The following is a 26,506-nucleotide window of genomic DNA, read 5'->3' as shown; positions in this document are numbered from 1 at the left end:
ATAAGAAGGACGGATATTTCCCTTTTTTCAAAAAAAAAAAAAAAACTTTTTCTAGTCAGAAAACAATAAAAGCAATAAACAATCTGAAAAAATATACTGGCATGCAAAGGCACAGGAGTGAGCATTTCAATATTGTTATTGGCAGGCACTAACCTGTTAAGATAATAAGTCCATCCATGACAAAGGGAAAAGTGAGCAGAGGATTTGGTCAGAGAATTTTACCATTGCTAAATTTACACAGCCCAGTAAGGACAACTTTAGGAGTAAGGCATCATTGACAGGAATGGTTCATGTCAGTATTAAATACATATAAATATGATTTATATATATATATATATATATATATATATATATATATATATATATATATATATATATATATATATATATATATATATATATATATATATATATATATATATATATATAAAAACACCTTATAGGTCTTTATATACATACATGTACTATTTCAAAATTCCTTATGTCATAAGACACCCAAGGCACTGTGCAAATATGAGACCCTGTGCACTTGTAGTGAGGAATCAAGGAGCTAGTGTGTCTGCATTTGCCATGGAAACATGCCGTACACTATACTTAAGGAAAGTGAGGGATAGAGAGATATGCTGAAGGTACTTCTGCTCTCTCTCTCAGTCTCTCAAGTGTTTTCCTGACTCCTTTAACAGCTTCTGAAATACATAGAAAACACAAACAGGAAACTTTATGAAAAAGTGCACATGTAATGTGAATGGATGAAAACTAAAACAAAGATGATAAAAAATTTTATCAAAAAAATCTTATTTTCATAATAAACATCCCTGGTGTCATTTTGAATGATTTAACAATGAACATTATTTAAAGCAAAAAATAAATAAATAAAACATGTACTATCATTCAGAAGTTTGGAGTTGGTAAGATTTTTTGAGCCTGTGGTATTTGAAAGAAGTCTATGTGATACGTATGTGATACTTTCCAAATTGGCGCCAGGGTGATGCGGGGGAGACGAATTGTTGAATAAAGTTGCTATTTTTGTTTTCTTTGCACACAAAAAGTATTCTTGTAGCTTTGTAAAATTACGGTTGAACCACTGATGTCACATGGATTATTTTAACGATCTCTTTGCTATGTTTCTTAGCCTTGATCGTGTAAAGATCCTTACTGTCTATGGAGGATCAGAAAGCTCTCAGAATGCATCGAAAATATCTTAATTTGTGTTCTGAAGATGAACGAATGTCTTACGGATTCGGAACGACATGAGTAATTAATGACAGAATTTTCATTTTTGGGTGAGCTATCCCTTTAAGCTCACCAAGGTTGCATTTTTGTTGGTCAAAATAAAGTAAAACAATCATCTTGTGAAATATTATATAAATTTAAAATAACTGTTTTCTATTTGAATACGTTTTAAAATGCTATTTATTTCAGTGATGCAATGCTGAATTTTCAGCAGCCATTATTCTAGTCTTCGGTGTCACATGATCCTTCAGAAATCATTCTAATATGCAGCTTTCTAGCTCAAGTAACATTTCTTATTATCAATGTTGAAAACAATTGCTTAACTATTTTTTTTTGCGATAATTGTGATTCTTTGATTTTCAGGATTCATTGATTAATATCATTTATTTGAAATGTAAAAATTTTGTAACATTATAAATGTTTTAGCGTCACTATTGATCAAATCTAATGCATCCTTGCAGAATAAAATTATAAATTAATTTTTTCAAATATTCCCCAAATTTTGAATGGCAGTTAAAAATAAAAATGCCCTCCAATCAAATCCCAAAGGGAAAAAGCAAAGTTCAGCTGAATGGCGAATATTTTGTTGTAATATTACAGTACATAAGTTAAATGCAGCGATTGATGTTTGAGATGTTGTCTTTAAATCAGTATAAATCAGAAATTATAATATTGAAATATTAAGTGTCAAATGTGTAAAAAGTGGGGCTTGGTGACTACATGTCAGTCCTACCAAAATAGCCTTGGTTTGTCAGGCTACTCCTCTGCACCCGAGGCTATATGGCCACATATTTTTCAGAGCCCAGCCTGGAGAACAACATAAACAACATATTAATGATAACAATCAATATGATAAAGGAGGAAAAATCCATTTGAAGCCAACCAAAAAAATGGACTTACGCTCCTTCTTCTCTCAGTAGTGCCAAGAACTTGTTAACTCTGTATTCCAAAGGCATCTGAAAAAGAATATAGAAAAATACCCACAGGAGAGGTGAAAATGTAGAATAAAAGTGAAATCAGAAAAGAAAAAAATTCTTTGTTTGTTACACTGCTGTAAATTCCTTTGCAAGCCCCCTTTTCTGGAAAGTTCTGAGATGTTGAAAAGACAAAAACCTTGTCAGCTATGTAAAGCCTGGAGGGTTCGGAGGGGCCCTGAGTTTGTCTGTGAGGAGTTGTGAAGGGGCGGCAGTAAACGGCTGTCGGGAAGGGGAAGTGACAAGACTAGTGATAAATCCAGCAGGCTGGCGTACCTGTGTCACCCAGGACAGGAAGAGTGATAGACAACCCAGTCCTGATCCCCTTGCATACTAATGTTATTTGGTGATGATCTGAGTAGAAATATAAAATTTAATTGAATTAAATGTAAAAATAAATCACCCCAGATTATTTTTATTGTACGATTCATTTCCTTACGCTTTAATGAACTGTCTACGGAAAGATTAATTAAGGAGCTGCACGACTTTAATCTTAGTCATGAACTAAATTGTGCTGTTAACTTTCCTTTATGGACTAGAATGTGATTTAAGGACAGAGTAGAGCTCTGAGGAGGGAGATGGCACCAAGGAGGAAAATTAATGAAGGTGTATGCAATAACTTAGCTTTTCAATTGCCTGGGGCTGTTGGAGAAGTGGAAATTACTGAAAGAATAGAGGGAATGGAAGGAAAACGCAGTGCGGCTGTGTGCAGCATGTCCCGGCAGACTCTGTCTCATTCCTCTCTGAGGGGAAGCACTCAGCGCTGCCACATTACTGCATACCACACCAATTACACAGCATCCAGCACAAACACCACTGCAACTCCAATTACGCCGCCACAAAAACAAGACAACACTAACAAACATGACTATAATTCTCATTAAACAAGACCAGCAATAATCTACAACTATAATGGCTTAAAGAATATTTTCTAAAATACAGGTTTTCAAAAGACTCAACATTGGCTTAATAAAGCACAACAGTGACTGGCCAGTTTTTCAGTGGCCTTGGTTCCAGAAGTATTTTTCCTATTATTTTCTCCACAGGGATTTCAAAAATGTCTTCAATAAAGAATTCTAGCCAACCTTGTCTGAGATGGATCACATCATCACAAACACTGAAGTAAAACAAGTTTTTTATATAAACTAAAATTATAAAGCTGTTTTCTATTTTAATATGTTTATAAATGCAAGTTATTCCTGTGACGGCAAAGCTGAGTTTTCAGCAGCAATTTCTCAAAAATTCAGTGTGACATGATCATTCAGAAATCATTCTAATATGTGACCCTGGACCACAAAACCAGTCTTAAGTCGCTGGTGTATATTTGTAGCAACAGCCAAAAATACACTGTATGGGTCAAAATTATAGATTTTTTTTTTTATGCCAAAAATCATTAGATATTTTGTAAATTTACTACTGTAAATATATCAAAACGTCGTTTTTGATTAGTAATATGCATTGCTAAGAATTCATTTGGACAACTTTAAATGCGATTTTCTCAATATTTAGATTTTTTTGCACCCTCAGATTCCAGATTTTCAAATAGTTGTATCTCGGCCAAATATTGTCCGATCCTAACAAACCATACATCAATGGAACGCTTATTTATTCAGCTTTCATGTTATGTATAAATCTAAATTTCGGAAAATTGACACTTAAGACTGGTTTTGTGGTCCAGGGTCACATATGCTGATTTGGTGCTCAATAAACATTTCTTATCATTATCAATAAAAAGAAATAGAAACCTTTATTTTTTTTATTTAGATTTTTGAATAAAAGCAATATTTTGTAATTATATAATTTTTTTTTTTTTTAATTAGTGCTGTCAAACGATTAATCGCATCCAAAATAAACGTTTTTATTTACATAATATATCTGTGTGTACTGTATATATTTATTTATTTATTATGTATATATAAATACATACAGTATATACATGTAAACATTTTCAAAATGTGTATGTTTATATTCATATAATTTATATTATATATAAATATATTTAATATATAAACGTAACTTTTCTTAAATATATACATGCATGGGTGTGTATTTATATATACATAAATGCACACAGTATTTTTTTATATTTAATAATATACCATTTTAACAGCATTAAGACATTAAGCAGCTAACATTATGGCAGGATTTTTGAGAACAGTCTGTTTTGGCGGGGAAAATGAAAGGCTTCAATCAACTCCAGAAGCGGACCATATACACCAAAATTACATGCAGATGAGGAATATGGAGTTCTGTTTATTTGTGTCTGTTGAGAGAGAAGGCGCATCTGGATGGGCTTGTTTTCATTATGATGCCATAAAGTAATTGAATTTGACATCGACTCAAACCGCAGATGATTTCGCAGGAAAAGCTGTGACTCAGAGAGTCGTCTAGACAACCCGCAGGGTGAAAAGGTCGTTCAGCATCTCACCTGCAGTGACATCTCAATGAGCATCTGCAGCTTCTTAATGCCGAGCCACACCGTTTGTCCTTTCACCTGTTTTGCAATAGTTGCCCGCTCTTCTTCCTGGAAGCCCCCGAGAAGCTGAACCACACAGAAGAAAACAGAAAGTCAGTTGTGGCCTAATAATCAAAAACTATGGTCAGAATTTGAAATGTACATTTAAGAGTTAAAGGGACAGTTCACCCAAAAATGAAGAATCCATCATCATTTACCTTCATGTCATTCCAAACCCATATGACTTCTAAGGAACATCAAAGATTCTTATTTTGCCCATACAATAAAAGTCAATGGGGTCCAAAACAACACCGAACCCGAAAAGGACAACAACCAAAGAATATCATACAGGTGGGAAAGTAAAGGATTTTTGGGTGAACTATCCCTTTAAGATGATATGCCTGCAACACAGATTGCACCATTTTTTCTTCAAGAACCTTGTTTTTCTGCCCTTCAACCCTATTATAGTCACCCACAAAACAAGTGGACACCTAAGTCACATTTTAAAATACAAGAATGTTTTACATTATATAGCAAAAGATCAATGTTTCTTAGTTTCATATGATAATACTATAGATTTAATGTCCGTTTCCTGCAACAAAGTTATTGTGATAGTGTGGTTTAACAAGTGTGACAGCCTGAAAATAACATTTAGAAAAATGTATTTCTACATGAAAAATAATATTGAATTTTTATATGAAATATGTTTTGCATTCTATTTGATACATCAGGATTTTATGGCCCATATATTGATATAGCGAGTATATGGAGCTTAAACTTGAAGAGGAAAAAAACACCTACATTTTTTTCAGAGGCTCAAACTAAGCAAAAATATGCAATTTGGGGAAATTGCTGAGATTTATATGGCCAAAAAGATGAAATTCTGACAGCCTGTATTGTAGAGTATACACTACTATTATAATATACATATAAATGCATATAGGTGTCACTCTATATCTCCTGATATCATCTCTTAGCAAGATATAAGCCATTTAAATGCTTAATTTTATGATCAAAGATCTGTAGCTTTAATTTTATGGGCGAAACATATAACGCAATACAGTACAATGATGACTGAAAGATGTACAAATAAACAAAAAAAGGATAATCCAGTAAACCTAAATTGCTTCATTCAGTAAATGTTCATCTTGAAATGTTAATTCCAAAATAAAAAAGTTTTTCTTACATTTTCTAACATAAAAATTATAAAAATCAGAGATTTCACAACAAAAGACTCATGTACCATGAACTAAAGGTAGACATTACAATTATACTAAATGGCCTTTTACTTGCTGAATTAATATTAACTAGCACTCAGATGACAGAAGGCATGTTATGATTATGTACAATAAGTTTTTCAGAAAGTTTTGATTATGTTGATAACGTAGAGGCCTTAGAAAATGTATGTATCAAATCTGATACACTAGGCTTTATAAGGTTAAGTGTCCAAAACCTTTTCTCTTATCAAAACCACATCTCTTATCTCTTGAACCCTCACCTCCAGGGCCTCCATGAGATGTTCTCCTCTAGAGATGTTAGGGATGTGAATTGTAGTGCTGAAAGAGTCCAACATGCCCATCTCCTGCAGAACATCCTTCCGGCTAGTTGTGCCAAGAATCAGCAACTTACGACCCTGCAGTGTAAATACAAGCAAACGTGTAAATTGATTTTGTTTACAATTTATGGTAACTTTTTAAAACACTGAAGGTCAAAATTTCTCATTGAAGAACTTTTGAGATGTGCTACTACAGCCATGCTATGGTGCCTATCTACGTGAAGTAAAGAGGTGGGCCATTCCCAGAGGCCCCAGCGAGCAGAGGGGATTATGGGTCGCCCCCCTGTGGCGCCCAGTATATGCTAGTGCATGCAGATGAGGTGCCACACAGGCAGCGGGCCTGCCAGGTCTCGGCTCTCTCACAAACCCTTTCTATCAACTCACCCAAGACCCGACTCCCTGCTGAGTGCTGCTCTATACAGTCCTGATCTGGAGGAACAGACCCTCAGCTATTCAAAACACCTTACAAACACAGCACAACACCTATTCCTGCCTACATACAAACTCACTGCCACCAGGCAGGCAGACACAACAGTAGCTTGTTGGGGGACCTGTATGCTACGAAAAAAAAAAAAAAGTTTTCAAATGGAGCCAAATTATAAATGTAGATTTTGGTTACTGTTTAAAGTCAAAAGAATGTTTAAATCGTATGTGTGACTGCTTAGAAAAGCGACAGGATGTTTTTTCTCAATAAAATTTGAGGTGTCTTTTGTGTCCATAATACAAATGGTGTGGTACAAGTTACATACCAAAGTTTAACCAAAGGTTCTCAAGCATTTGGGGTAACCACAGACTCAAAACTTGAAGGAAACATGCTCACCAAGGCTGCATTTATTTAATCAAAAAAGACAGTAAATACAGTAACATTATGAAATATTATCAAAAGTTAAAATAACAGTTTTCTATTTGAATATATTTTAAAATGTGATGTCAAAGCTGAATTTTCATCACCATTACTCCAGTATTCAGTGTCACATGATCCTTCAGAAATCATTCTAATATGCTGATTTGGCATTTACGGATCATTTCTTATTATTATCGCAGATGAAAATGGTTGTGCTGTTTCAGATTTTTGTGGAAACCATTACACATTTTTTTCAGGTTTCTCTGATGAATCAATAGTTTGAAATAGATTTTTTTTTTAACATTATAAATGTCTTCAATGTCACTTGATCAGTTTAATGCCTTCTTTCTGAATAAAAATATTACTTTTTTAGAACGAAGAGTTCATTTGCAAAAACAGATAACTCCATTTTTAACAATTTTCAAAAGTCATGTTTTTATGTTTTTTCATTGTGCATTTCAATTCATCTCAATCAAACTGCAGTTGGGTTATTTTGATCAGGTTAAAAAATAACTAAAAAATACAGCTAACTAACACAATAAAACAGTAAAAACATGATGACATAAAAACCATGATTTAAAAAAAAATTGACTTATCTGTTTTTGCAAATATACTTCATTAAATATATATATTCTAAAAAAAATAATAATATTTTTTATTATACTATATATTATATTACTAACCCTAAATGTTTGAACAATAGTAAAAACTGGCCTATTTAATATACATTAAATTAATATCATTTTTTGACTGCTGTTTTGTTTTATTGTGTATTTATTTTATAAGAAATTAACTAGCCTGCTGCTTTTAGCCAATGAGTTTAAAAGAGTTTACTGCTTATTAACTAAAGTGCACATATCAATTTTAGCCCATTGAGTTAATTCAATGTTATGAGTTGACTACCAAATCAACTAATTCGATGTTGGTAACTTTTGTCAATAACTGTATTTATTTAGGACCACTAGGAATCCTTCACAGGCTACAGTCTGAGAACCACTGATTTAGGATTATACTTGGGGTTAGAGGTTTTAAAAATCCCTAACATTAAGGTTAAAATACTAAATAATAATAAAAAATAATAGCAGACTAAAATAACATATGTCTATGAACAAAGAACAAATGCAGTGAGTGGCTCCATAGCAGTTAGAGTAACTCTTTTCTGTTGGTGATTTCTGGTGAAAAGGAGGTGCTGCTCCCTGTCTGTGGATGGCAGTACTACAAGCTGGTGTAATTGTGCAACTTTCTCACCCGAGGAGGAGGTTTCTTCAATAACACCAGCAGAGCCTGCAACACCAGGTTAGAGAATCGTGGCCCGATGGGAACAAAATCTGTGGAGTTGAGAAACATCAGAGATGAGAAGACAGCATTGAGTAGGTTTGTTATGCAGACCAAGCATTCCATTGTATATTGCCATCACTTCAAATAAAACAAAAACTAGACAAGAGTACATACAGCCCCTCTACATCCATATAAAAAATAAATAAAAGGGCGCACAGTGATGTTTTTGAACGAATTATCAGATTTGACAGGAAGTGCATCGACCTGGTTGTGACAAGACTCACCCAGAAGTCTTTCTATATCGTCCACCATCACACAGCTCAGTTGGGACTTGTAGGCATCCTCGAATATCTAAAGAGATGAAAACCATAAACCCACTATTAAAGGCCAGCAGCTGAAATATCACATCAGTAACATCCCCCATGACAACTGCTTTCAACACGCACAGATCTCGTAATGTCTTAACCTACAGCGACAAGGTTGTTACCTTCTTGATGGCCTGACATTTGGCGGTCTCCGCAAAGCCGATCATTTTGTCTGGAGAGCAGATCTTGATGAAGGGGAACTGGGAGTCCTCTGCGATCTTGGCTGCCAGTGCGGTCTTACCACTGTGAGGAGGTCCTGAGGGAGCAGAGAGCATTCACACTCTCAGTCATATCAGATTGCAGCATTATGGTGTATGTATGCTTGTGTGAACCAGAGAACAAGAGCAGGGAAGAATGCTGTTCCCTCAGTGTTTGTGTGTACATGTGTGCAACTGTAACTTGTCGAGCTATAAGTTACTCATAGATTTACAGTCAGCTATCCTTTTGAACAGTTAGCTATTAGCTCTTAGATGCCATCCTTATACCCTCTCTTAGGTCTAAACAATTCACTAAAAAAATTAAAATCACAATATGTATTTGTGGAATCATCAAATCTCAAATGCTGTGTTATAATTAAATAGATAAATATATGTACAGAGCATTTCAGAGCGAAGTGCAGCACTGTGTTCATTTGCATGTTAACAGCTCATGGTCCAGTGTTTTTAGTGTCTCAGAGCGGCTTTGTTCATAGTAAATGTTCAAACGCCATCTATTCTGGGTTATGGTCCTTTAAAACGTGCATTTAGGAACACATTGAACGCCACTCATTTACCAGATTTGTAACAAGAAGCGTTTAACATGACCAATGACCTGGACCACAAAACCACTCATAAGGGTCAATTTTTTAAATTGAGATTTATACAGGCTTCCCATTGATGTATGCTTTGTTAGGATTGGACGACATTTGGCTGAGATACAACTATTTGAAAATCTGGAATCTGAGAGTGCAAAAAAAAAAATCTAAATATTGAGAAAATGGCCTTTAAAGTTGTCTAAATGAAGTTCTTAGCAATGCATATTACATATCAAAAATTACGTATATGATATATTTACAGTAGGAAATTTACAAAATATCTTCATGGAACATGATCTTTACTTAATGTCCTAATGATTTTTGGCATAAATAAATAATCAATAATTTTGACTCATACAATGTATTTTTGGCTATTGCTACAAATATACCCCAGCGACTTAAGACTGGTTTTGTGGTCCAGGGTCACATATGAAAATGAAAAAATTAAGACAGAAATATTAAAATTGTTATTTTACAGTTATAGTTGTATAATTTGTCTTAAATATTCATTATTTATTTCACAGTGAAATAGCATTATTACAATAGTATTACTTTGTTTTATTTTTATTTTTTAATCATAAATGATAATAAGAAGAATAGTAATAATTATACTTTTATAATTATATTGAAATATAAATCAAACATTTTGTGGCTAAATTGTGCAATGCTGCATATATTCACAGCGAAGCTGGTGCTCAAAAAAAGTGAGATAAATAAATGTATCAATTAATTAAAATCGCAAATCACAGTTCCTCTCAAAAAACCCTCTCTCAGCATACCAGTTTTCAGCAAACTCACAAACAAAGTGACTGATAGGCAGACAATGGTTTGAATTACAAAATAAAAATGATTTTATTCTTGATTAAGTATTTGAATTGATTGATTTAAACTGCATTTATTTCATAAAAGGACTGTAATAAATCTTACAGTAATACTTTGTGTATTGCAACAAAAAAATAATAATACTACACCAGCATCTGAACAAGGACTTAATCAGTGAATCATTGTTTTGAACTGGTTTGCTGTCTAAACCAATTCATTAAGTTTTTTACTCACTAAAAAGGAAATGTAACACTGTAAAGTTTGTGTGTAAGACTTGCCTTCTAAAAGCACAGTTACTAGTGGTGTGCGTTCACTGTTCTTGGTCTGTTGCACCAAAAGTTCTCCATCTTGCAGTATGTCAGACACACCATTGCTCCATTTCACAATACCGTTCATGATGTAACTTGAGTAATCCTCCTGATTAGTGCCAAAAGCCTTTACAAAAAAAAAAAAAAAAAAAGAGAGAACTGCATTAAATATTAAAGCAATAAATTACTTGATTCATTACTAAAATTATTCAATAATGCATAATAATTTGCCATTTTTCCTTTACAATTCAGTCTCAGGTGGCCCATTCACAGCGTAGAATGCACAAAATAATTCAACAAACATTAATTTACATGTTGGATGTAAATAACAGCAACCTTAAGACTAAGTGGGCGGTTCTTTCCCAAAATGAACTCCAATGTGGGCCAGACTTAATGCCGATAGTGAAGTTTGGCTGCATGAGATCTAATAAGGAGATCTGGATTCAACATATTATGCAAACTGAATATACAATAATGGAGAGTGGACTTACAGGCTTGATGTCATTATTCAGAGAGCCCAAGAAGTCACTCCTGCTGATTTGCAGCATCTGAGCCTTTTCTGTGTCCACCTCCACCTGAGTAGTGGCCTACAGGAGCAAAAACACACAGATTGATCCTCAAACTCATCCACTTAATCAAAATTAAAGGTCTAGAAGCAAGAGAAAGACAGACCTATTACACCTGTGTAAGCTCCATCAAATATGGGAGCATTATGTGTCAACACCATCAAATATGGGCATGTGTGAGCTGCTAACACACACACACACTTTGCCTAGCTATACAAAGATATCCATAGGCTTCTAAAATGCTTCTAAAAACTTGTTTTCATATAAAGCAAGATTTAATTTGTTTACAATTTACTACCTCAAGCATTGAAACAATCTTTTCTTATATTCACATAAAAACCACAGCATTTAGATGGTATTCAAATGTGTAACACAACATTGCTGTAATCTGATGTAAACTTCATTTTATTTGTATAATAAACCAATTTTGTAACTTGAGATAAGTTCCAACCAGAGTTCAGAACTGATTTTGTTTAAATCAACCATAATTAGTTATGACTGTGGTGGTGCATTGTGGATGAGATGATGAGATCAGACCTTGATGTGACGGTTCATGGCAGTCGACTGGGCAGCTCGCACAAGCCCTTCCAGCTCTGCTCCGCTGTAGTTCTTGGTCTCAACAGAAAGCTCCTTTATGTCAACATCTTTGCCTAGCATGTTTGACTGCCTCATTTTTGCAGTGTGGATATTCAGGATCTGAAGACGGCCCGTCTCGTCAGGCAAGCCTGGAGAAGGATGATTAGACAATTAGTTGTTTTAAAGTAACCTTGAATAATGACCTATTGAAAAGAGCAATTCAGTTCTCACCGATCTCCATTTTGACCTCCAGTCTGCCCGGCCTCAAGAGGGCTTCATCGATCAGGTCAGGCCTGTTGGTCATTCCTTAAATACAGTATGATTGAATAATAATGAAAAGAAAGCCAAATCAATGAACAAAACATGAAGCATTGTCATTGTTGTCATGCTGGCTGATATCACAGGAAGTTCTCACCAATGACCAGGATGTTGTTGAGCTGCTCTACACCATCAATTTTAGACAGTAGCTGGTTGACTACAGTGTCGTGGACCCCAGTGCTGCCCGCCATGCTGCCACGTTGTTTACAGATGGCATCAATTTCATCAAATATGACGATGTGCAGTCCACTGTTGGCCCCCAACTTCAAAAGCCCAAAAAAAGAGACAGAAAAGAATTATAACAGGGCAGCCATCATTTTAAAACTGTCATATGAAGGTTCACTTCTAATATTACTATAGAATATAAATGGTTGGTGTTTTTGCCTTTATTATGATAGGACAGTATATAGTCATGAAGCAAAGTGGGAGAGAGGAGGAGGGCAGGATCCGGTAACGGCCGCAAGCTGGGACTCGAACTTGGGACACCAAAAGCGCAACTGCGCTATATGGCTATCGGTGCCAATATATATTAATATATATTTTTATTATTATGCCATGGTCTGTCTGAATACTCGATTCTGATTGGCTGGCAGGTGTTGATTAAATTCGTTGAACTGCACAGGTAGTTCCAGGTCAGTTTAATCACGTTCTATATTAATGCGCTTCCTATAAACATTGGTAACCATAGTAACATATAGTCACAGTTGAATGGTAATACAGACGAAAATAACCGTCATTTTTATCGTTCTGGTCAAATATTGCAGCGCGAATATTATTAACATCTTTAATATGTGAATGCTGGCAAATGACCATGGCATAAACGGGATAATCAACGGCTAGCTGTGCATTAAACGATTTGAATGCACGACGTGGAGGCGAAGAACTAGGTTGCCTCCGTGAAGTAGCCGTTGATTATCCCTTACTTGTTAAAGGTTGTGACTTTAAAACGTCAAATTAAAAGAAAAGTTTTTTTACATTAAAATTATTTAACAGGTATTTATTAAAATCACTTATTACACTAATAAATGAAATTAATAAGCCGGTAATATACTATTATAATATGTATCGATTTGAATTAGCTTATAATTGAAAATTTTCAGTTTAGTTTAAGTTTTAGTAATTTTTTCATGTGCTTGTCATATATATATATATATATATTTTTTTTTTTTTTTTTTTATTTAAATATTTTATTTTTAGTAATTTAGTACTATATCTAAATTACTATTAAAAGGGTAGTTTTTTTTCTAGGCTTGATTGTGTTTATGGGGTGCAGTCTATGTGTTAGTGCTTTGTTTTTTAAAAAACGCACTATTTTTCACATAATTTACCTTTATTCCACACCGCTCTGTCCCTTCTCCTCTAAACGCGCTGATCAAACGCGCTGATCATTGAAGCCCCTCCCTCAGAAATATGCAATGGGCTCAGATTGGTCAGCTGGTCCAGTGTGTTGTGATTGGCTAAACCGCCTCTAGTGCGCACCTAAACATCCTGCCCCTCAGCTCAGCGGCATGAGCTCTGGTTGTATTGTAAACAATGGCGTCGTCTATATTGCTTATCAATTTGAGCCCGATTGAGATGCAGTGGATATTAGTGAAGAGGATCGCAAAGAACCTGTACAAGTATGGCTATTAATGGTATGTTTTTTGTTTGTTGTTGTCTCATACTTTTAGATATGCTGTTATTTGTAAATGCTACTGCTTCTGTTAGCTTTTAATATATAGTTTTATTCTGATTAAAGCTTTAATAGAGCACAGCAACCGCACACGCGTCCATGTATAACGCTTCTCATTGCTATGTTAAAATAAGTGTACAAATGGAACATTTCATTGTTGGAGAGAGAGAGAGAGAGAGAGAGATGCAGAGCGTGTGGAGAGCAGGGCAACGCGAGGAACAGTATTAAGAGGCTGTTTTGAAACATTGATTTTGAAACTTGTGAATCCATTAGAATCGTTAGAAGACAGAATCGCGATTCATATATGAATAGATTTTTGTGCGCGCCACTAGTTTTCCTCTTCTTCTCTAAAGCAGCACAGCATGGCCTTGCCCCCTTCGTTACATGTTCCCGGGGGCGGGGTTTATCTGGGTCAGTGACGTAACAGACCCAAGAAGTAACTCGTTGTAGTCCCTACGAGCCGTTTTTGTAGGCATTAAAATGCGAGAATTTTAAAAGACGATATTTCCGTTTGCATTGAACTTCCAGCGCCGCAACTTTGCAGATATTTTTTATGCTCAAACAGCAACATTACACACTAACTAACGTTAAAAAAAGTGAAATCGCAATCAACCACCCCTTTAAAATGACTTTTAGTCATTTTAGAAATGTTTGTAATTTTAGTGTTTAAACGTAAACTTAGATAAATGTAAATTTATTTTAGTTAGTTGCCAAGACCTTGTGAGCATTTCTACATTTTTCATCAAATATTTATATTAATTATAATATTTATTTTTTATTTTATTACAGCTTTATTTAAATTAATGAAAACATTTTTTAATAGTTTTAGTTTGTTTTAGGTAACAGTAAAACCACAGAATAGAATAGAATAGAATAGAATTTTAAAATGTTATTTCAGCTTTATTTAAATTAATAAAAACAATTTTAATAGTTTTAGGTAACAGTAAAACCACAGAACAGCACAGAATAGAATGTAATTTAGTAGCAGAATAGATAGCCTCAAAGGAAAATAAAAAGCCAGGTTAAATGACAAGCCTTAAAACTCGAATTTTGTTTTGATATGCTCTTAAAAACTTGTGCGTATAGTTCTCTTGGGCTCCTTGCTTAAATGCCAGGTTGGTGAATGGACTGTGACTGTATAAACTCTGTGACAATGGCCCACAATTAAGAGTTATCTTCTTCATCTGGGAGGCTGTCAGAGGCTAGGTCGTAACATTTAGCACAGATGGGAGGCCAGTATGAGTGTGCGTGGCCTCCCGTGAGTCAGGGTGAGGGGTTAGAGATAGTCGAACACTCTCATTAAGAGGTGACGAGTGAGCTCTTCAACGTCATGTAGTCACACTGTCTACCAACACAACATCACACTCAAGTACGGCCAGAACCAGCAGTTCACTGCCAACACTTCTCGACACATCACCCTTGGAAAAAAACAAACTATGATAATGTTTCTAAGCAAATACTAGGCCATTTACAGTAATTCAGTAAGTATATTTCAGCAATTTGGAGTTATTTGTAGAGCTGCTGGAGGGCCCAAAACTGGGAACAGCATCCTTAGCACAAACCTAAGTTTGCTTGCCATGATTTTTTTTTTGACTGTTGACAGAGCAACCTTTCTTTAAAGTGTCAAATATCAGTGGGTTCTGTCACAGAGCCAGATGAATGTAAGGTTGTGCAAAATGTCTGTATGGCCTTTCTAAGACAACAGTGATTTATGAAGTGCATGAAAGAATGGAAGTTTTTCCTAAGTGTGTAATGGTTAATAAATTCTCTTTTCCCTGCATCTTCTTTCCTGGTTTCTTACCCTCTTCTGTTCCTCCTCGGCATCAGCAAACAGCTTTCTGATGTTCGCCTCTGACTCGCCCACATATTTGTTCAGAATCTCTGGCCCGTTGACCACCTTTGGCTCTCTGGCATTCAGCATCTTACCAATCTGGCGCGCCATCAGGGTTTTACCACAGCCGGGCGGCCCAAACAGCAAGATCCCCTTCACGTGTTTACAGCCTGTGGAAAGAGTCAAAACCGGAGGATATGAAACATAAGACATTTCAAAATGGTATAAGCATCAATGACAAACTAAGTGTTCACAATAAATAAAAGCAAAAGTCTTTTAAGAAAGTTTCAAACACGCCAAACTCATGTCATGTGGTATAACCAAGTAAAAAGACAACTAATTTTTTCCTTACACTTTGAATACATGTAAATGTACACAACTTAATCATGTTTTGTTTTTGTTTTGTTTTTTTCTAAATACATTGTTGTTCAAGTTTGAGGTGGGTAAGATTTTTTTCTCTTATGCTCACCAAATCTGCATTTATTTGATCAAAAATACAGTAAAACTGTAAAATATCATTACAATAAATCTTTTCTATTTGAATTCATTTTAAAACATAATACATTCCTGTGATAGCAATGCTGTATTTTTTAAAAGTCATTACTGCAATCTTCAGCGTCACACGATCCTTCAGAAATCATTCTAATATGCTGATATAGTGCGCAAGAAAAAAATCATCTTTATTATCAGTGCTGACAGTATGGTTTAATAATATTTTTAAACAGTTCAAAAGAAGTTCAAAAGAACATAATTTATTTGAAATAGAAATCATTAGTAACACTAAAAATGCATTTACTGTCACTTTTTATCAATTTAATACATCTTACCTGGGTAAAAGAATAAAAAGCTAATCCCATATATAAAGCACACACAAAAAGTATGGCGAACTGTCCAATACATCTGTTTTTTTAAAGTAGCACAGAGCTCTTTTTGATGAGCAATGGCATTTCTCAGACAAGACCCCTGTTTTTGGTTAACAACATCTGCTGGCTGCCATTTGGAGAGAGCGGGAAGGCTGGAGATAACCAGCAGGCCTGAGATGAGAATCAGTATGGCCATTTACACCTGATGACAGACTCAGGTTGAGGGAGGGCAGGCTTCCAGACTTTTCACGGAGGAGAAAAACGAGGCTGTGGCTGGGCAGACTGAAATGACCTTTAGCTGGTGGGAGTTTTGGGAGAAACTGGTGTAAACTCCCACCCAAGCGCTGTCAGACAATAACATACTCAGACACACACCCGCACCTTCTTCCTTCAGCACCTGGGCTCCAAAACCAACCCCAATTAGGCGCTCACCTTTGCGCTATCAAGACCCGCCATCTCATTAGAGCAGCCAGCTGCCCGAGCCAGAGGCCGACTCCTGAAGCCATCACACCACAAAGGTCATCTCTCGCTCTCTCTCGCACACACACTGCACTCTGAAGGCTGTCTGTGTACATGTGTATGTGCGTGCATGATCGAGTCATCTGGAAGCTTACAGGAATACACCCTTCATAACCGTTCATCACAGTTTCAGAGTGTTTAGATGAACCTCGCAGGGGAAAATGCTTTACAGAAAAACTATGAAACATACAAGAAAAATCCATATTAGGCTGATGGTAGTGTTCAAGGTGGTTGCTATGCTGTTGGTGGATGATAACTAGGGTATTCTGGGTTTATTCAAACTCCTAAATCTTAATAATGATGCTTGACTTAGCACATTTAAACATTCTTGTGCAAAGTTTGGCAAGTTCAGAATGGTATAAAACGATAATTAAACCACAAACTAAGTGTTAACAGTTATGGATAAACCAACTGAAACCACATGTACGCAAATACCACACACTCCTGGTGGCCTTAGAAAAGATGGATTGTGTTAAGCTGAAATATTTAGTTAGAATTATTAGAAATTTAACAACTAAGCAACACAAGAAATAAATCATTCTTGTTTCAACATATCAAAAACTTACAGTGCAACAGTAGGTACAGCTGCTTAATGAGAGGTCCAAAACACAATCAAATGTACTCTAGATCCAAAAAAATGGTTTTAATCAAAGGCTTGATGTGTGTACACCACAACTGCATTGTGTAGAAAGTCCTTGTATAGAGATGGTTTGGCCAAGTATGCCAATTTTTCACCATTGACATGCGTTTCCTCATTTAGGAAGGAGCACCTGTTGAGAATCTGTACAGAATTCAGTGTGAGAACATTTTTTTGCTCCCAAGTAAGAACACTTGTTCACAATTTTTGGCAAACGACACCCAGTGTCTAAAAGCTGAGAACTGAACGTAGACAGCAGTTTCAAATAAAAATGATTATAATACTTTCTCCGCAGGAGTTAATCTGATGGGAATGTGTCTGCTGGATAGCATCTTTAACAAATGTTTATCTGGTTAAAGGCTGAATATAAATCATAAACACACAATCAGACTGCAGTCTGAGGATATAATTCAAACTAGGCTTTTGACCGTAAGCCAGAGGCAAAGGAGAAGACAACATAAGGATCTTTTTTCTTACTGAGCAATTCTCTTATTTATGGTTAGGATGAGCTGCTGGAAGGGTTTGAAAACTGTCTGTCCAAACTCTTATATATTTTGGCTTTGTCCTGTGTCTCTCAAACTGCGTGTTTCATGTCGCCCACAACATGCTGTGCCTCTGCCTCACTGGCCGCTTAAATTGAGAGGGATGTGGATGGAGAAGAAAAAAAAGAGGAGATATACATGTCTGTCCAAGAGAGAAACAAGGGCGTCATGCACTTTTTTTTTTTTGAGGGAGCACTAGTGGCGGTCCTGCACCACTTGGTACCTCAAGCAAGCTAAGAAAAGGAGCTAGTTGCTTATAAAGTAAGTAGCTGTACAGTTTTCACTTTAAAGTGCCAGAGGGAGAGATAAGACTCACCCATCTGCTCCACTATGTCTGGAGGAAAGACTCGTGAGGCGAAGGCCCGACGGAAGATGTCTGAGAATTCCTTGTCCAGGCCTCCGATGCCCATGCGCTCAAAGTTCCACTCTGGGTTGATGATGGACTGCCGAGAACCTCTGGTCTTTGCTTTTCCTGGAGAAAAATGACCAAAAACAGACCGCTGAGCAACACTTCAGAAATGACATATTTATATTTAATTTTCCAAGGTTATACCACATGTCAAATATTAAGTGATGTGTAAAACTTTTGAGTAGAGGTGACAATTAAGTGAGGTAGCTTAAGTAAAACCACATATGTTCTGACTGCCATCTAGTGGTGCAGTTTGGCTGTTATGCTATTTGAAGCATATGAATCGAATTGAGGCAAAGACACTGGACAACACAGAACTGAAATAAAAGTTTATGGATTAATCTATTACACACATGCTTTAACTTTTGTTCACAAAATTTGTTTTTCATTTCCTATCGCTTACTCTAGTTTAACACCATGAGATGTCTACTGTCAAATTTTAATAACACATTTTAAAATCTAGTATGCGTTTAAGAATGAATTACCAATACAGGATGCTTTCAAATTGATTTTCAGCTCCATCTATTAATGTTAGCAGTCAGACAGAAAATCTTTTGACACTATGGTGTTGAAAATAACATAAGAATTTCATCAAGTTCACCCTCAAGTTGTTCTAAACCAGTATGAGTTGGTAACCAAACAGTTGACGTAGAATAGAATACGACAGAAGTCAATGGCTACCATCAACTGTTTGGTTGCCAACAGTCTGCAAAATATTTTTTAGTCTTTTGTGCTCAACAGAAGAAAGAAACTCATATGGGTTTTTGGAATGACATGAGTAAATGATGACAAAATGTTCATTTTTGGGTGAACTATTCCTGTAAATGCAGAAGCCATTCTGTTTTTCTGACATTGCTAACTACTAATAGGATCTACTTAAAATGAGGGGAATCATAAAATTGAGCGGAACATATGATGGCTGACATAGAAAATAATTACTTAAAATTATTTATTTCATTTTTGTTTTTTTACTTCAGTTGATTAAGTAATTTCAATGAATTTATCTTTTTAATGAAAAATGTAAAACTAAATTAGAATCATTTGTACCCTGCAAGCAAAACGGCTCAATTCTTTAAATTGGAAAATAACTTGTACACCAAATATAGGACATTGGCTGAATTTTTTTTTTTTTTTTTAAATATATCAATGGGAAAGAAAACCTATGTTTTGAGGGATAAATATAAGATTTGTGGCAAACTTTTAAACTGTTCTTAAAACACTCTGGAGTTGCTGAGCAAAGACTAAAAATAGAGGTGGTAGTCAATGTTAATGTAAGGTAATGAAAAGTTTTTTTCTTTCTTTCATGGAAATGAATGCATGTGCAGTTAAAATGCAAACTGACTAACCTCACATCAACATGGCCTGTAAATGTAACTGCATAAAAGCGTGTGATGTTTCAACCCCAACTCACAAGAATTAGTGACTATCTATTTATCAAGTTAGCAGTGACTAATGATAAAGACTCTTTATCAGCAGCAGCTGACAATGTTGGATTAACCATGACAGGTCCTTAGGTTAATAAGTCTAGACTAAACACTGAACTAAATACTGTAGGTACCATATGTGACCCTGGACCACAAAACCAGTCTTAAGTCACTGGGGTATATTTGTAGCAATAGCCAACAATACATTGTATGGGTCAAAATGATTGATTTTTCTTTTATGCCAAAAATCATTAGGATATTAAGTAGAGATCATGTTCCATGAAGATATTTTGTAAATTGAATGTTTGATTAGTAACATGCAATGCTAAGGACTTAATTTGGACAAACTTAAAGGCGGTTTTCTCAATATTTAGATTTTTTTTGCACCCTCAGATTCTAGATTTTCAAGTAGTTGTATCTCAGCCAAATACTGTCCTATCTTAACAAACCATAGATCAATAGAAAGCTTATTTATATATAAATCTCAATTTCATAAAAGTGACTGGTTTTGTGGTCCAGGGTCACATATTAGAAAATATTCTGAAGACTCGTACACATGCTGTATGTCAGGGCCACTATGGTTAAACACTTACCAATCAAATTAAGAGACGAGCTCTCCGATTTCTCAAAAATCACCTGACTGTTGCCATGCAACAGACCAATCTCAATCTGAAAAAGAAAAATGGAGACAAACCATATTAAAGCCACATCTCTTAACACATGAAAAGGTAGATTTGATAGTAAGCAATAAAAAGCTACCTTCTGTTTTTTGCTGGAGCTTTGCTCGCCTCTAAGGATGCTGGGATCCATGGCCTCAATATCTTTTATGAGCAGTGCAAAAAGCTTATCACAGTAGCTGAAGACGAACTGTCAGGAAGACAATCCAGGCTTAACTATACTTCATTAAGTGTGGGTATGACATTAATTTCATTAGCGCTTTGATAGCTCACCTGCTGGCCCATGCTAAAGGCCTGTGTGTTAAAAAACTGGATAAACTCAATCGCCATTTTATCAGAGTCGTACGGGTTGCTGTCAACGTTCTTCTTCTGGAGGAAGTCGATCTCTAGCGTCATGGTTCCCACGTACTGTTTCGAATGGTCAAAGTTGTAGACACTCACTGCAAACAAGACAACAGAGAGAAGCTTACAATAGGAAAACGCTCACTGTTTAAATATACTATAGATGTTATTCAGGGTAGATGACATATTTAACATGATGTGAATGAAAACAAGACTTTGTGTGAAAGACTTTTTATGTCTTTCCAAAACAATTTAATAGGACAAAACTTGCGCTAATAACTTGTAACAATACTACTCTAAAGAAATGTCTACTTGCACCACTGTTCAAAAATTTGGCATCAGCAATTTTTTTTTTTAAATTAATATTAATAGTAAGGAGTGCTTCTTGAAAATCAAATCGGCATATCAGAATGATTTCTGAAAGATCATGTCACATTAATGGCTGCTGAAAATTCAGCTTTGCAGTCAGAAATAAATTACTATACTAATTACTAATCATATATATATATATATATAAAATAAATAAACAGTCATTTAAAATCTTCATTTATTTATTTGTATTTTTACAATATTACTTTTTAATACTAGCTGCATCTATTGTCCTTCCATCTATCCACCCCAACCAAAGTATTATCACATTACATTTTAATAAATAATACCACAGCAAATGCAGGAATCAAACTCACTGAGTTATTGCACTATTAGTTTGCAGCCAATCATATCTGGTGCTGGGGTTTTTTTTTGGTCACAAGGTTAATAATGTAAAACAGTAAACATACCTTCCACATCCTGGTTCAGAGAGAGTCCAGCCCATTTCCTCTATGACACAGAGAGCATATCAATAAATTTCTATGATCTTGCATTTAGCATATTACAGGCCACACAATTATTCTAAAGATATTATTTGTAAGATCCTACTGCTAAACGCCATACAATATATTTGTACAACTTTCTCTTGATAGATGGTCTTACTGTAAAGCACACTAATAACAAAATGTGTACTTAAAAGTTTCCCTAGATGTGTTTCAGTTCTTGGTCTCTTGTTGATAAAATATCACATCATGCCATAAAATAAGACCACTGTGAGAAAGTTACTGTAGTACCTGAGAAGTCTTGCTGCTGTCATGTTAACAGATGAAGGAGAAGCAGGCAAAAACAATGCAAGACATTAAGAAATAAGCATGCTGACAACAACAGTATATCTTGTACATCTGGATGCTATTGCAGTTCACCAGGCAGATGGCAAAAAGATGGCTACATAAAGACATATTCAGAGAATACCGTGTGTAATGGGACGTTAGAATAGCCTTTGTTTAATGTTGACACAAAAGTGTACCTGAGGTAAACTGAAGGCAATGGTTCCTGGCACCACGCTTGGGTGGGTTTTCACCGTGAACACAAACTTCTGAGTGGGTGTGGTTTTAATGACCAAATGTCTATGAATAAAAATAAATAAGAAGAAAATAAAATGATGACACATGCGTTTACAATATGTGTTTAAATATAATCACATCTCTCGTTTCCGATTCATTACACATCAAATACTTACTGCCCAGATTTGAAGTCCTTCTCACTTGCAACCGCACAGTTTGTGAGAGACAGTTCATCTGTCGGGCATCTCGCTGCTTGCATTAGCTGTACAGGAAAGAAGAAAAAAGCACAGAAGTGATGAAGTGATACCAAAATCACAAAGGCTGAAATTTCAGCCTGGATATACACTAGTCAACACACTTAATCATTTCCAATTATTATTTTCCAGAAGCCACCTTTGTGGCTTCCCTCACCCCTCACCCTCTCTCGCTAATATATTATATATTATATATATATATATACACAAACACACACACACACACATGCCTTGGTAAACATAATCACTACTCATAAACTGTGTTTCAGACCATTAAATTAGTAACAAAAACAGTGTCTATTATCCTTTTCACTTAAAAGAAAAAAATCCAGCGTATATGTGAACACTTACCAGCTGTCTGTTAAAATCCTAATATTCATCATGATGACAAATACTCACTGAATAAGGAGTCACTCCCCCAATACTTTTTCTGTAACCCGATATTCACCTATTCAAACACTTACAAATCTCCATGTTTAACCAGCTGGCGCTCGCTCTGACATATACTGAGAACATACAGTAATGCTGTGTGATCTTACAGGATTACTGAAGGGCTTCATTAAACCCTGGTGTGGTATTAACGATAACATGAGAAGAATTCCAGACCTTCTGAATCTCACGTAATCTTCTTAAATATATAATGCTGGCTAATGCATATTGCACTGCGACTGTGTGTTTGGACCCACTTATCCTATTTCTGTGATACAACAGAAACAGACACACAAGCAACACATACAGTGGGGTCCAAAGGTTTGAGACCACATTGGAAAGCTGTTTATTATTATTATTATTTTTATTATTATTATTATTATTTAAGTCAGTAAATTTTGTGTAAATCAAATTTAGATTTCAGAACATTTTAATTTGTACACTATTCTAATCTAATTTAAAGTTTGTTATCCAATTAATGTTCCCTATTATAGTAAAAACCTGAGGGGGAAAACTGATGTTATATCCAAAATTATATTACTATTAATACATATTGCAAATGCTACATGTTGCATATAACAAACAAAAAGAAATGTATCTAATTGTTTTTAAATAAATAAAAAATAAAAGCAACTATTTTATTGTGATCTCAGAAGTCCAGTTATAGTATATACAGGTGCTGGTCATATAATTAGAATATCATCAAAAAGTTGATTTATTTCACTAATTCCATTAAAAAAGTGAAACTTGTATATTATATTCATTCATTACACACAGACTGATATATTTCAAATGTTTATTTCTTTTAATTCTGATGATTAGAGCTTACAGCTCATGAAAGTCAAAAATCAGTATCTCAAAATATTAGAATATTTACATTTGAGTTTGAATAAATGACCATCCCTACAGTATAAATTCTGGGTATCTCTTGTTCTTTGAAACCACAATAATGGGGAAGACTGCTGACTTGGCAATGATCCAGAAGACAAACATTGACACCCTCCACAAAGAGGGTAAGTCACAGAAGGTCATTACTGAAACGTGTGGCTGTTTACACAGTGCTGTATCAAAGCATATTAAATGCAAAGTTGACTGGAAGGAAGAATTTGGGTAGGAAAAGGTGCACAAGCAACAGGGATGACCGCAAGCTTGAGAATACAGTCAAGCAAAGCCGATTCAAACACTTGGGAGAGCTTCACAAGGAGAGAACTGAAGCTGGAGTCAGTGCATCAAGAGTCACCACGCCAGACGCCTTCAGGAAAAGGGCTACCAAGCCACTTCTGAACCAGAGACAACGCCAGAAGCATCTTACCTGGGCTGTGGAGAAAAGAACTGGACTGTTGCTCAGTGGTCCAAAGTCCTCTTTTCAGATGAAAGTAAATTTTACATTTCATTTGGAAATCAAGGTCCCAGAGTCTGGAGGAAGAGTGGAGAGGCACAGAATCCATGTTGCTTGAAGTCCAGTGTGAAGTTTCCACAGTCAGTGATGATTTGGGCTGCCATGTCATCTGCTGGTGTTGGTCCACTGTGTTTTCTGATGTCCACAGTCAACGCAGCCATCTACCAGGACATTTTAGAGCACTTCATGCTTCCTTCTGTTGACAAGCTTTATGGAGATGCTGATTTCATTTTCCAGCAGGACTTGGCACCTGCCCACACTGCCAAAGGTACCAAAAGCTGGTTCAATGACCATAGTGTTACTGTGCTTGATTGGTCAGCAAACTCGCCTGACCTGAACCCCATAGAAAGTCTATGGGGTATTGTCAAGAGGAAGATGAGAGACACCAGACCCAACAATGCAGATGAGCTGAAGGCCACTATCAGAGCAACCTGGGCTCTCATAACACCTGAGCAGTGCCACAGACTGATCGACTCCATGCCACGCCGCATTGCTGCAGTAATTCAGGCAAAGGAGCCCCAACTAAGTATTGAGTGCTGTACATGCTCATACTTTTCAGTTGGCCAAGATTTCTAAAAATCCTTTCTTTGTATTGGTCTTAAGTAATATTCTAATATTTTGAGATACTGATTTTTGACTTTCATGAGCTGTAAGCTCTAATCATCAAAATTAAAAGAAATAAACATTTGAAATATATCAGTCTGTGTGTAATGAATGAATATAATATACAAGTTTCACTTTTGAATGAAATTAGTGAAATAAATCAACTTTTGATGATATTCTAATTATATGACCAGCACCTGTATGCATGTATGTATGTATATATATATATATATATATATATATATATATATATATATATATATATATATATATATATATATATATATATACACACACACATATATATATAGTTTTCATTTTAATTTTGTTAAAGTTTCAGTCATTTGGTTACATGCTTTTATATTTTTTAGTAGTTTTGTTATTTTTAAACATTCCTGTTTTGCTTTTATTTTATTTTATTTATTACATTTATATTTATTCAGTTTTCCATTTAATATTTAATATTTGTCCAGGTTTTAATGATTAATAATAGTTAACAATAAAAACACTGCAGACCTCTGTATGTCCAAGTCTTTACAGATGACTGAAAAATAACATCACCTAAAGCTTTATACTCTATATTTATTTTCATTTAGGTAACTTAGTTGAATATTCATAAATCAATAACCTTGCTGCCTGTCAAAAACCGCATTTATCTATTAATATATTAACTCTGATTCAATTATCTGTAATGACAGCAGCCAGTTATATTAATATGAATTTGCCAAAGTCACTCTTCAAGCGCCTTTAAAGAGAATACAGCTGTCGCTTCCACATTCAAAACTGTAAAAATCCTCGTGACTTGATGTGTTCGCAACACTGCAAAAGTAGTGTTTTCCTGAAAAGTCATAAGATGTGAACTCGTCTTCCGGTACTGCGTGAGTGTGAATGACGTGTGCAAACACAGCGCGTATGAATGGAGCTGAGCTCTGCAAGTGCAGAATAGACTGTCGAAATTACGAGTTATGTCTGTGAGACACCAAAACAACTTTATCCAGAAAGAAATACTCACCCGGCCAGCCATTTCTGTGTTTGTCAGGTGATCAAGATGAATCCCGCAAGAGCAACACGACTAGACGCTCCCCGCAGCTATCAAACCGGAAGCGAAAATCCACCAAAATAAAAGCACGAGCTTTTTGTTATAATATATTGTAATTACAATAACTTCACTTTATAACAAACTTTAAAATGCGTCTAAAAATGATATAAAATGTGTGATTAATTTAATGATTATAATAACAACGATTTTTATTATGTGTATGTTTTAGCTCATGTGTATAAATTCCTGCCTTCTCATGTTTGCTCTGTCATAGTTTGCACAAAATAAAGTGAGTATTTCACTGGGTTTATACAGAATAAGCATCAAACTAATTAACGCACTCCAAACTGCACATTGCCCATTAGATGGCGCCAGAGGCATATGGATCTTAACCATGAGTTTCCAA

General features: G+C 35.4%; 1 protein-coding gene across 2 annotated transcripts; it reads right to left on the bottom strand.

The window, feature by feature from the left end:
• Positions 1-415: 415 nt before the first annotated feature.
• On the bottom strand, positions 416-26,200 carry nsfb (N-ethylmaleimide-sensitive factor b). 2 transcript variants are annotated; one of them, XM_058794101.1, is made up of 22 exons: positions 26,074-26,200; positions 22,553-22,638; positions 22,340-22,439; positions 21,783-21,822; positions 20,935-21,101; positions 20,744-20,851; positions 20,578-20,653; positions 18,468-18,623; positions 15,561-15,760; positions 12,185-12,350; positions 12,001-12,075; positions 11,731-11,918; positions 11,119-11,214; positions 10,598-10,754; positions 8,827-8,960; positions 8,624-8,690; positions 8,310-8,389; positions 6,161-6,295; positions 4,636-4,749; positions 2,134-2,189; positions 1,967-2,040; positions 416-686 (listed from the first exon to the last, which is right to left on the bottom strand). In XM_058794101.1, exons 1-21 carry the CDS (start codon positions 26,083-26,085, stop codon positions 2,010-2,012), a joined length of 2,244 nt encoding a protein of 747 aa, XP_058650084.1. In that variant the 5' UTR covers positions 26,086-26,200; the 3' UTR covers positions 416-686; positions 1,967-2,009. The 2 variants fall into 2 exon arrangements, with proteins under 2 accessions (XP_058650084.1, XP_058650085.1); XM_058794102.1 differs by having other exon boundaries at positions 416-683.
• Between the last annotated feature and the right edge of the window lie 306 nt (positions 26,201-26,506).

The sequence above is a fragment of the Onychostoma macrolepis genome, chromosome 12 (assembly GCF_012432095.1).
Source record: "Onychostoma macrolepis isolate SWU-2019 chromosome 12, ASM1243209v1, whole genome shotgun sequence".
NCBI lineage: Eukaryota > Metazoa > Chordata > Actinopteri > Cypriniformes > Cyprinidae > Onychostoma > Onychostoma macrolepis.
Note: the sequence above shows the minus strand (reverse complement) of the source record. Positions and strands in the feature narration are given on the sequence as shown.